The sequence below is a fragment of the Panicum virgatum genome, chromosome 6K (assembly GCF_016808335.1).
Source record: "Panicum virgatum strain AP13 chromosome 6K, P.virgatum_v5, whole genome shotgun sequence".
NCBI classification, from domain to species: Eukaryota; Viridiplantae; Streptophyta; class Magnoliopsida; order Poales; family Poaceae; genus Panicum; species Panicum virgatum.
This window is the reverse complement of record NC_053141.1, coordinates 29,794,179-29,806,929: the sequence shown is the minus strand read 5'-3', so window position 1 is coordinate 29,806,929 and position 12,751 is coordinate 29,794,179. Positions and strand designations below refer to the sequence as shown.

The 12,751-nt window shown below is 43.6% G+C and overlaps 1 protein-coding gene across 2 annotated transcripts; it reads right to left on the bottom strand.

The window, feature by feature from the left end:
- Positions 1–1,411: 1,411 nt before the first annotated feature.
- LOC120712176 lies at positions 1,412–7,500 on the bottom strand. Of its 2 annotated transcripts, XM_039997894.1 has the most exons (7): positions 7,334–7,500; positions 6,251–7,254; positions 5,486–6,116; positions 5,312–5,421; positions 4,921–5,069; positions 1,776–2,288; positions 1,412–1,691 (listed from the first exon to the last, which is right to left on the bottom strand). In XM_039997894.1, exons 3-7 carry the CDS (start codon positions 5,546–5,548, stop codon positions 1,684–1,686), a joined length of 843 nt encoding a protein of 280 aa, XP_039853828.1. In that variant the 5' UTR covers positions 5,549–6,116; positions 6,251–7,254; positions 7,334–7,500; the 3' UTR covers positions 1,412–1,683. The 2 variants fall into 2 exon arrangements, 1 of the variants encoding a protein (XP_039853828.1); XR_005690740.1 differs by lacking the exons at positions 4,921–5,069; positions 5,312–5,421; positions 5,486–6,116 and having other exon boundaries at positions 6,251–7,500.
- Between the last annotated feature and the right edge of the window lie 5,251 nt (positions 7,501–12,751).

Here is a 12,751-nt window from a genome sequence, read left to right as displayed (position 1 = left end):
GTCATGCTAAGTCAATTACTTATAGGGCTTAGCATAGAGCTTCAAAACTGAAACCTTAGGAACATCTTCCTATTTATCTTATTCTTAACTTTATTCTTATAACGAAATTTGCTATATCACGCAAACAAAAACAGGCATGGTTGTGTATGCATTCACATGTTGTCACTTTAGAGTCTTTCTTAACATACGCCCTTTAGTGACAAATCCCAATACTCACTATGGTTCCATCTTAGTATCATGCTCCCCCAGAAACTAGGAACGCATTCTTACTTTAGTCAGCTTATGGAGAAAATATTCACCTTAGAGTATCAGGATAATTATTAATCCACCTTTACCTTATAAAATGAATTATAGTTACCCATGAACTTAGCATCTTAGTTTCCTTTGGAATCACTTTTCAAAACTTGTAGACCCATTACAGCCTACTGCCTTGAGCCCATCAGAAAATTGCCATGATATGAATTGTTCAAAATTCACATCCATTAATTTTAAAAATGACTGAGGCTATTACTTTTGTGCCCAAAACTTAAATTATCATTACGTATCTCCGTCATGGTTAAACAACTAATGTAAATCCTCAACAGAGTTTGGATGAAAATTGGAGAAAAACTTATGGCACGATATATATATCAAATCATATATGTATATAGATAGATATATATCTCATCTCAAGTCATTGATATAGAGAAAACTTATCCTATATCTCATTAAGATTTTCTTCTCTATTTCCTTCCTCCTTTGTGAGCTTCCATTGAATTCTGAATAATCAGAATATTAGAAGTGTCAGCCCTTAAACTTATCTGAAATAATTCACAATGGTAGCTCTTTACTATTTATCTTGGCACGACAAAACTATACCGTTGATCAGCTTTCTTTGCTAACCTAGCCCACCACAGCGGTGGCTAGTTAATGAACTAGAGTAGCAAAGCTACGATTAAATGTTCACAAAACATCGGTGGCCAAAATCATGAACACAACCATACTTCAATCATCTCTGATCCAAATTGAACTAATCCACAACAGAGGTGGCCAGAAAATGGATAGAACAACAGGACCTGTGAAAATTATACCGCACCCAGCGGTGGCCAGAATAAAGAATAAAATCATACAAATTTGAGACAATTGGCTTTCCCATCACAATGGTCTTTGAGAGCGTTCTCCATCATATTCACCCTTTATATGAGCCGATTTTCTAATTTAGCCTTATGAATAAAATATGGCGATAAGTTATAGCTCTTTATTGTCTTACATCTAATGACTGGAGTATCTCTCATTCTTATGACACATTACAACTAGAGTATCTCTTATACCTGATGAGACATTCCAATTCTCCCCTTCGAAATGTGATTTAACTAATAATTCACAATTTCGACAAGGTCTCATCAACAACTAATTAAAGCATTACACAATATACAAGAAATGTATATGAAAATTCCTTGACAAATAACAGATCCAACAAATGATGATGTCTTTATTATTTTGAAACTTGACAAAATGTCCAGAATCACTTATTATTACTGAAACAAATATGTCTTTACTCAATCCAAAATATATATCATCAAAATAAACACTAGAGCCAAGCTAATAGCTACGAGCTAATGCGAAGCTTCTAATGTCTTTTGCCTTTCCATCGTCACTTGTTGGATTTTCTCCCCTTGTCTCCCCTTATCTTATGGTTCAGACTTAATGACCTGCAGGGGAATGCATCTCAATCAATCCACCAAAACTTATGGGGAAAATTTAATTTAATTCGACTTATAAGACAACTTTATTACCCTTATTTTCATTCCATTCTTTAAACTCAAGGCATTGCTTCATAATGTGACCAGGTGACTGGCAGAACTTGCAACTTCGAGTTTTCAACTCTGCAGCCATATCATACATGCTACCATTTTGCCCATCATAATGTGAGGTACACGACTTATTTATGAGGAAATTGGCATAATCAACTTCATAATTTTCCTCAATGGAGTTTAGAAACTCCTTAGCACTTAGTTCCCCATCATTCTTTATACAGGGAAGTACTCCTCTTATGGCAACTGAGATTGATTGGTTGATAATCATTTTTCCAAGCTTATTGGAATGTTTCCATTTCTCCAAGTTGGAGTTAAACTTCTTTATTTGCTCATCATAACTCTCAGCATTTGCCGCAGGAGCAATTGGTTCATTATCACATAATGCGTAATCAAGGCCCAGAACCTTGAGAACAGCATGCACCTCTTTATTCCACTTGGGAAAATTGGTGCCATCAAAGGGCTCAATGGTGCTTAGCAAGCCCTCATAATTCACTAAAAAATTATAAAATTGAAGTCTCAATAATCTATACAATAAGATGCACATAAAGACGCAAGATTAACCCTACGATGGTCTAATTAAAATCATGTCATAAGTTTCAATTTGCATCACCGATGGGGAAAACAAACGAAACTTATCATTAACTCATAATTAAAACAAACAATGGTCAGAATTAATTACAAGTGCACTCTAATCAAACTTCTTGATGGTTCCATTTGATTAGAGAGCATCTTAATTGTACATGGTGGAAAAACATATAATTGTTCAGCTTAAACAATGCGAACTAATGCAATGTTCATCAATAAAGCTTAATGGAAACATTAAGGCAAATACACTTATTCTGGAAATTTAAACTCAAACTTACACAGTGAAATAACACATAAAAGGGATCAAATTTCACTGTAAATATAAGCCTCATCAAAACTTTAACTTTGTCTTATATAATCAGTGCATAAAACATTATTAAACTTAATTTTCACTGAAATTTAAAATTTTATTGCACTAAAAGAAATAAGGCTCATTAATCTTTAGATTATTTTCTCATTTAACAAGCACATCAAACTTTATGAAATTAATTGTGCTTGAAATAGCAAGACTCATTAATAGCCCAAAATTGGACTCATTATTAGTGATAATTTCCCACAATTATTCTTAAAATTAATCTTATAACATCAAAGTTATGGGAAATAACACTATTCATAATTGAGAAATATCTACCATAAATAAAACGAGCAATAAAATTATTTGCGAATTATAAATAGTAGATAACTCAAAATATGGAATAAATGCTCATGGGCATTAAATAAACATAAGGCTGGTAATTATAAGTGCAACAGTAATTAATTAAAGCCTTGAGCATAAATAGTGAGGAAATAAAGCTTAAATCATCAAAAAATAGTAATATACAAGGCTTTAAACATTAAATGGGCTAAAAGCTCATAAAACCAGCCCAAATGACTTCCCCAGTCGCCCAGCCCAGCAATGTGCGTGGCCCATTAAGCGCGCGCTGGCCCAGTTAGGCCCACCCACTGCAAACCCTAATCGCGACTCAATTTGGATCATCCATCAAGATCCGACGGTCCACAACTGATTTGGTGCTGCATAAAAGGATGAGGCTGGTCTGAAAACCCTAAGTCTCAGCCTCACTCCCTCTCTTTTCTCAGGGCACGCCGCCAATGCCCTTCATGCTAGGTCGCACCGCAGCTCGGGCACAGCTTGCCGGCGCCGCCTGCTGCCGCGGTCCCATGCGCAGCAGCCTCCTCATGGCGTGCACCGCCGGCCGGAGCCTCTGCTCCGCGCGCCCTGATGCGCACCGCCGCTGCCGCTCTACGGCTCGGGCCGGCCGGGCAGCCGCCTCGCGGGCCCCGCAGGCCGCTGCAGGTGCGGGATCCTAGGGCCGCCGCTCATGCGCGCTGTGCCGCGTGGGCCACCGAGTTACCGGCCGCGTGGGGGTGTGTGAGCCTTGCATGCTGCCGCCTGGTGCCCATGCACGGGCAGGGCGTACCACGCGCGGCTGCGTGGGGTGCGCCGCCTGACCGCCCTTGGAGCTGACCGCCCACGCACAGCGCCTGTCTCATGCGCACGCGAGCGCTCAGGTCCTGGCCGCCGTGCATTCTGATGCACGTGTGATGCCCTTCCAGGTCCTCTCGCCGTGGTGCCGTGCGATCGAGTTGCGCGGCTCCCCGTCGAGGGGCTCCGTTGGGGTGTCTTTGCCGTAATCTCATGGCTCAGATGTACCTTCAGGTAAGAGCTCCTTCAATCTTAGGGTTAGAGTTAGGAAAAATTGGGGCTTTTGCTTAATTCGTCATTATTTGCCCAATCCTCTCCTTCTCATTGCTTACTGATGCAAGAAAATTCAATTCATGGATCTGACTTCAACCGTGGAAATAACAGTGGACAAAGGCTTTAATTTGGGGAAAAACCTTAGCAGCCGAAACCCTAAAACCCTAATTGCATAATTTTATTAACTTGATTCACGAAATTCATCTAATTTTTGCTCTGATTTGCTTAAATAATGCACTAATGAACCAGAATTAGGTCTAATTCGGCCTTAATTACCAGAACAGATTAACAATTAGTCTTAAACCGAATTAGGTTATGGCTAATTGCACATGAACTCGCATGAACCTTTACTGCAGATGCATATTAACTCACATTAACACAGTGGATCTAATCCGGTACTTAAATCATAAACAGATCAAGATTTAACTTAAACTTGGCCTAACTAGATTAGATCTAATTATGTGATCAGAAACTTAATTAGGCATGTTTTAGATCTAATCACGCATGCAGAGCCTTAATTAAACAAGATTTAGATCTAATTGCATGCGAAATCATCACTGCATAAACTGATTGCATCTTAAACCTTGAACCTTTAAATTGTTATGCTATAAGATCTAATCTGCACAACACTTGTGCATTTAAACAGATAGATCAGAGGCATTAACATGACTTAGAAAGTAGACCGTGCATGAACAGATCCAATCTGGATATTAGGATCATGGTAGAACTAAGAAGGCTTTGATATCAATTGTTAGATCTAATTAACCATAAATAGGATCTTAGCTTAGTCTAATCATGATCACTAATTAATCTTAATGCGGAATTAATTACTTAATGACTAACCAAATCTGATAGCCATCACGGATGCCTCTGTTGTTGAAGATCTTGATGTAAATGACGAGCAGCAACTCCCGTCTATGCCGCAGAGATAGTAGAATGGGGTGAATGTCGATACAGATCGAGGGACACCGCACTTCCAAACCTTCCAGCACCTTAGAGATCGGTTAGGTTAGGGATACGCTAACCTTGACGGCTTAACTCACGAGTAAACGCAATTGGGGAAAACCAGGGGTTCCCTTGGTTATATAGTACTGTAGGCTTGGGCCAGGCCCTTAAATGGGCTGAGTTTGCCTCCCGATCAAAGGCAACTAACAAGAATTAATAATTGGATTAGGATTGGGCCTTTCGGCCCAATTAGATCTTGACCGAGGTCAATAATTCCAACAACACACACCTGATCTTGGGGATGGTGTCAAGCTCCTCCTGGAGGAGGTAGTGGATGGCTGTCTGTGACTCCAAAAGAAATAAATTGACACATGCCTTCTTTGTCTTTGCACTGGTATGCTACAAAGTGCACCAGCAGAAATTACAAGTAAGCAAATGAGAAGAATATAATACGAGTACCAACCAGTGCAAAGGGCTTCTCATTGGGCTCGACACTCTTATAATCACACGAATCATACCACCACATTGAACTCAACCAAAATTCACATTCTTACTGGACTCGGCAATCTTGTAATCACGGGTGATGTCTCATTCATCAGCGTAATCCAGATCACACGATAGAGAAAAACCGAAAAGCTAGAGGACAGAAAGTAACAACGAACATAATTAAGTAGTAAAATATTCCATTTTATCAACTAACTGGACACAACATCAGACCAGCACTATAGTTTCATAACAGAACTAAGAAGAACCAATCTCTACTAAAGCACCGTGTAATTACTTAGCACTACATCTTTAAATTAGGAACGACAACCTGCAACGAAAAATCATGATGAACACAATAACCAATCACAAAGAAAGACGTATGCAACCTAATATTTTAACATTTTCTGTGTACATAAGAGGTTATCATCCATTAACCAGAGTTAACACCAGTAATAAATTACCAGCCAAGAGAACTTGGCAGCCATCATATGTGCATAATTTCTTGCAACAGCAACAGAAGGAGATTGCAGGCCAGGTCCTGCCCAGCAAGTAAACCAATTTGGGATGGATGGGGTGGTCCATTTATTTTTCTCGAACGTGCAGGAGAGCTGCGATGAAACCCATACCAGAATCAATATGAAACCTACCAGAACTAATTATTAATTAGAATGCCTTGAACCAGATTACCCAACCATCAATTGGTGTCGGGGGTGCTTTCTAGTTGTCACGACTGAAGCTGTACCTTGGTTCCCGACATCAGCGAACACTGTAGCAGTGGCCAATGCATAAAGGTAAGGTTGGAAGCATCCATTTCGGCCACATTCAGCTTGAAACCGTAGTTACCCTTTTGCCTCCTCATTTCTGCAGGAACAGGTAACTTGTTGACAGTACATTGTATTGTTATGTTAAAGTAGCAAAAGATATTCGAGAGGATAAAGTGATAAACGTCCATAGACATTAGCTACCTATGAAATTTGAAGATTGGCATAGAGGAAAGAGCGGCCATGAAACTAACTGAAAGAGTAAGTAGCCAAGTACCACCAAGAGTCCAAGACGAAGGAAGAACACAATGTATTACAAACTTGGTGTGCGCACGGGAGTAAACGGGAGTGACCAAACCAGCAGCAATTGACCGCCTGCTGGAGTACCTTGGTCCAAATTGGACCGGAGCGAACTGTTGCTCCTGGTTACAGATGAATGCCGGCAACTTGGGTCGCACCCCATCGTGGATGGGGCGTAAGAGCAGGCCAGGGGCGGGAAGGGGGCTGAACTTGCCAGATTACGCACCAGGGATCTCTTCCCTTCTGCCGCACGGTGCCAGAGATCGATTCACACCACCGGACTTCGATTCCCGTTGCCGAAGCTTGATTCGCATCACCAGAGCTCGCTGTCGGGATCCACTCGCGTCACTGTGGTGCCTTTCTCCTTCGCCCACGCCTTCTCCTCGCGCTCCCCGCAACCCGCCGTCCTCTTCCGCAATGTCATTATGGAGCACCGAGATGGGGAGTCACCCATCCAGGTCGCCATTCTTGCCAACGTGATTGGCGTGGAGGCTGGCTAGGAACCGCGACAGCGGCCCCTAGACTACTCCCCAAGTTGTCTTGCTAGCTCCCCAAGCCGCGGCGGCGTGCGGCCAATGCGGCGGGCGACGGCGCAAGACAGCGTGGTTCGGTGCGGCTGGCGGCGCACGACGGACGTAGAGCACGCCCGGCGAGGATCAGGGATGACAGAGGGCTTTTTCAAGACCTTCGTTGAACAAAGCATCCGCGTCGAGAACTACCAAGGGGTGTGGAAGAGGTAGGAATTGATTGACCATCGGGCTGACCTTGGGTTGTATGACGACGGGGACGCGTCCCACGGCAAGGCCCCACAGGCCGCGGCCGGGAGGTCGTCAGAGGATGCCGCAGACGAGGAACCAGACGTCGCCGGCGGAGGAGGGGAACGAGGAGGAGGATCTGTGCGTAGGAGGTCGGCGGGGATCTGTATCAACTTTTTTTTTTCCGCACAATTGATATATATATAGTCCACGCTAACAAATTCTAACCGATTACGGGAAACAAATTATTTAACTAAAAAATAAAAGACTCACTAAACTAAACTATCTAAAAAATTACAGCCGAATCATCAGATTCCTCATAAAGTTTGGATTTTTCCTTTCCTCTCTGACTCGTCGGAAATTTCCTACGTTGGCCTATCGGCTGCAACTTGTTATCGGTCGAAACCCACCGGCGAGCAGCGACAGGCAACACGAAGAGCCGGGAGGTTGCCGGGGCGCTGGCAGGCACTGCTCCCTCGTCGATGGCCCGCAATTCCAGCACACGCCGCGGCTTATGAAGATGCAGGGCGTGCCACCTGACCTATACCCGATCAGTAAGGTGCGAACGTGCTTGCAACGATCTGCCTGCATACACAAACACGTGGAAACATAAGTCCGAGCCGTGGTCGGCTCCCCGGGACGACTCTTGCATCGGTTTTAAAGAGCCGATCGAGTCCCGGTGTCAGATTGGATCTGTTTGCATCCGGATATTGATAAATAAAGCAAATAACTGTAAATCTGCTTCAATTAAATCTAACTAATCTAATCCACGACGATAAAAGCTTCACTGTTAGATCGGAACATCCTACACGTGATTGGGCCTAATGAACATAACAGATAACTAAACCATAACAAAAAACAGAGGCCTAAAAACTAGCAAGAGCCGATTCCCGGAACAATCCCTATCAAGGCTAAGATAAAGCATCTACTACATCACCAGATCGTCCAACCCGTTTGCAAGGCCTAACCTAGCAGATATTACGCCAACTCTTATGTACAAGAGCAAACCGTAACAGATTGGATCTATTAGATATAAAAGAAGCAGGGTGTTGTCTCCGTGCAACTAATTCTATGCGACAAGAACTAGCATAAGATTGAAACGTGATTGCACAGAGACAATATGATATTCGTAGATGATAAGCAATGAAAGCACGATGAATCTACTAAAAGCCATGCTACGAACATCAGGATAACTAGCATTACTCGCCATAAAAAACGCTTTAGAACGAGTAATGCCAAGGTAAAACCAAGAACAACGCTGCCCTGATCGCAAGACGCGATCAGGGCAGCATGGCGCTTACTTGGATGAAACCCTAAGATTAGGGGTGACGATGCGCCGAGAGTTGTTTGCTAGACGTGACGACGCTCTTCTTAATGAATAACATAAGGTACATATTTATAGTCTGGAGACTTGGGAAACAATCTAAACTAATCTTGTCCTGATCGGACTCTATCTCTAATCTTGAACTAAATCTAAAGATACATGGCCCATGTGGCCCAAATGCTCACGCAGGAGCCGATTTACAAGCCTTCTTAATCTTCTGCTTTAAGCCCAACTTGCTTTCGACCCATAAATTAAGCCTGTTAATTTATGGTGATAACACATGCCCCCTGGTTTTGGCAATGATAATTTCAAAACCATTCCGTCGCTTCAACTTCCCGTTAATGTTCATTAAACACACTGCAACCACCAAGGAAGACCCAACGTCTCTGCAACTGGCTCCTCGTAGAATGTGAAACTGTCGATCCGTCTCCCATCTTTTCAATATTTAATCTCAACCCGAATCGGCTCTTCTTCACGACAAACTCCTTCTTCCTCCCAAAGCCAAGTAGCGCAGAAAACCTCACTCCTCCGCCAGCCATGGCGATCTCTTCTTCCTCTGGCTCCAACTCCTTTGGAAATTCCTCTTCTTCCTCTTCCTCACCTCTTTCCGCCTCTTCCATCGACCCCATCTCCGAAAGTCGAGAGCCGACTCCCGAATGGGACCCAGCAGCAGCCTACGAGGCACTGGCTCCTCTGCATTGGGATGCAGAGGAGTTCGATTTCGGGGTCGTCTCCGAGGAAGACGAGCCCAAAACCGAAGGAGAGGAAGACCTCCAGTTTCTGTTCCAGGAGGAACTGGAGAGCAGCGAAGACGACGGCTTCTCTTGGGAGGGAGCCGACTCCTCCGAAGAGATCGACTCCTCCTCCAGCGACGACACGGCGGCAGGAGGAAACCCCTACCAATTCCTCAAAGCCCCCACAGAGGAAAGCGAAGAAGGAAGCAGCAGCGGCGGCGGACGAAGCAGCAGCAGTGCCGACGACGACGACGATAGTGGCAGTGACGACGATGATGATGATGGCGGTGACGCACCGGCGCGAAGCCCCAAGCGCCGTAGGCACTTAGATACCTACGATTGGTAGATGTAGGTAGCATCGTAGGGGTAGGATCACAAAGCCAAAGGATTAATTCATTTGTAACAATCGGCTTTTCCTTGTAAGAAACCTTTCCTTTTAATGAAATCGATTTCCTTCAATTCTGTGTGTCCGATTTACTTTCCAAAAAGCCGATGGCAACGCATCAGGCTTCTATAAATATCCAAGAGCCGACGAAATTCAAACTAGAAGCAACCCACATAAGAGTAGAGTATCACTTCCACCTTGAACCGAACTCGAAACAAACTCTCAAATCCGATCGTAATTCGAAAACCCAGCTCTACAAATTCGAGCAAGAACTCTCCAAGCACCCGGAATTCGAATCAGAGCCCACAGCAACCAAACGTTAAGTCAACAGATCTGAATCATGGCAGACTCTGCAGCTCAGGCAACAAATTCTGCAATCGATGATGCGGCAATCTGCGGCCTGAAGGTAACATTCAGCCCAATCCCTTTAACTTTCTTCAGCTTACCAAGCCTTTGAAACATTAAACTCTAAAACCTGACACCATATGCATACTTCTGAATTTCTGAACTTCAGGTGTCAGACATTCTTCTGCCGCATCCTTCCAACCCAAAATCTTTCTGTCTTGGCCCACGAACCTATGAAAACCCCATAGATTTAATCTCTTGTGAAGCAAATAGGATCCCTTTTGTGAGTCAAAACATCGATTTGAACCTCTGGGCCAACTGCTTAAGAGCCTGGCCTAATCCCCCTGAGAGCTGGATTACATGGTACAGCAGAGTAGCAAAAACTTATATGCCCTTGTGGCAAGACTTGAACATAGCCGATGCACTCACCTTATCATTATTACCCCTTGACAAAGACGAGAACCTTCTGAAAACCATCGGCTACTTTTGGTCTGATGCCCTGAACTGTTTCTTCTTTGGTCATGGACCCATGACCATTACTCTGCTAGATGTCACCATGATCACTAGCCTTGACATTGGATCTCTTAATCCTGCTGCCCACAAAATGGCAGAAGTCCCCTTTAAACTTTCTTCCAAGGTTAACTGCACAAACTAGGGCACTTACATGAGCCAGCACATGAAAACAAAAAGTCCAGTGACTGAAAAAGGAACACACAGCCTTCTTAAATCTTTGGCTAGAACACTTCATCTTCTGTGGTTCTTCTTTAGCTCCAACTAAGAATTATCTTCCCTTGGCCTACCATCTGGCCCATGGCAACCACACTAGCCTAGGTAAACTTTTTCTTGGAGAAACCTACAGATATCTCCATTTGATGACATCTAACTTGCTTAACTAAAAGAAACTAAGAACTGGAGGCCCTTGGTGGTTTATTCAGTTGTGGGTACAACTGTACTTTCAGCACCATATCCCCAACTTCCAAAGCCTAACCAAGAATTCCTTTCCTGATGAAAGTGGCAAACCAATTAGATGTACTAGTTATGGCCAAGCTTTATTCAGTCTTCCTGGCAGTACACTGAATCCGACAGATGCAGTAAAATGGTTCAGAGTCCTCTACAAAGGACTAGACAATCCACTGTATTTCCCATCCACTGAATCTGAATCCTTTGAGAATCCAACTGCCTTTAGACTGGATAATTTTGCCGATGACAACAACACTCGGCATCTATACTCTTTAATGATCCGACCTGGCTTCCTTCCCATTGGCATCAGCACCTCTAATAGAATTATCAAGCCAGGTTACGAAGCTTACCAACCAGTCATAACAGCTCGGCAATTTGGCCTAGGACAGGTCCCTCCCCACTTCCATATTCACCACTTGGTGGAGAGTAGAGCCGATCTGCCTGACGGCCTCACCAGTTCAAGATGCTACAGCATGTTTGATGATCTCCACATTCCAATACCAGCCGATCTATCCTTCACCTCCTCATCAATCGACTTCAGCACATGGTGGGGAATGTGGAAAACACATGTATTCAGGAAAGCTCTAGGTTCTCGACTGCAGCAAATTGATCCTGAATATGTAATCTCCGAGGAAGAGGTACTGAATCTGTGCACTTTATTCCTTCTAAGTCCTCTATCCCTTTCTCTTGACTAATCCTGCTCACTCTGTTGGCAGCAACAAGATGGTCCAGAACCTATGACCAGCAACGGGGAGCCATTCCACTTTCTTCCAACTGCCCCTGATGTACTCTTCTGCAAAGGATCACCAACAATGAAGAAAGTGATAATGACTGTTCAGCCAGACTTACTTCTGTCGGTTTCCAAACGAAGACAAGCTTCTGCAATTGTTGCCCCCCGAGTGTTAACCAAGAAAAGAAAGATGATCACGAGGCGAATCATCAAGAAACCAGCACCAACTTCCCCAAGTCCATCAGAGTCCAACACCAACCAGGTAACTCATCTTTCTAAAACTTCTTCTTTATTGCATACACATGTACTCTGGTTGACTGTAGTTCTACTTCCAGGACGCAGCTGAAGACATCCTCTAAACCAGTAGCCCAGCACAACACGAAGTCATCGTTCATGAAGCTGACACTAGAGCAACTGAAACTTCAAATACTCTGACGGATGTACATGATGAACAGGCTAACACAGTCGAAGCCCCTGTTGTCACCTCCAATCCAACCGGATCAGCTACACCTGAACCGATCATCACTTCTTGTTCAGAACAGGTGACTTTTATGAGAACCAATTCTGAACCAGCCGATAGCTTCATAGATGCATCTTGCTCTAACTTCAGATATGTCCATAGAGCTTTGATATTTCAGGTTTGCTTTCCTTTGATCTGGCATCAATGGGTCTGACTGTCCCTGGAGCAGAAACACCATCTTTGCAGCAATCGGCTAATTTGGCAAATCAGCTTCATCTCATCAAGGATCTACTATCTGCTCCGATCACTGCTCTGGTTGATGATTCCAGCAAGATAAAAGGAATTCTTGAGCAGATAGAAACCCGGCTTCCAGAATTACTTCGAGTCAAACTTTGGCCAGCCGGCCATCTTCCTTTCTTTCGGGCAGAGGTGAAGGCAGCTCAACAAAGAATAGAAGCACGTCGTTCTCAAGTCTCTCTGAAAACTGAC

Excerpts from the sequence above, each read along its gene's own strand:
- LOC120712176 (XM_039997894.1), bottom strand. The coding sequence starts at position 5,548 with ATGTGGTGGTATGATTCGTGTGATTATAAGAGTGTCGAGCCCAATGAG. Across the intron at positions 5,422-5,485 it reads ATGAGAAGCCCTTTGCACTG|CATACCAGTGCAAAGACAAA; the intron begins GTTGGTACTCGT and ends TGCACTTTGTAG. Across the intron at positions 5,070-5,311 it reads GACACCATCCCCAAGATCAG|GTGCTGGAAGGTTTGGAAGT; the intron begins GTGTGTGTTGTT and ends CCGATCTCTAAG.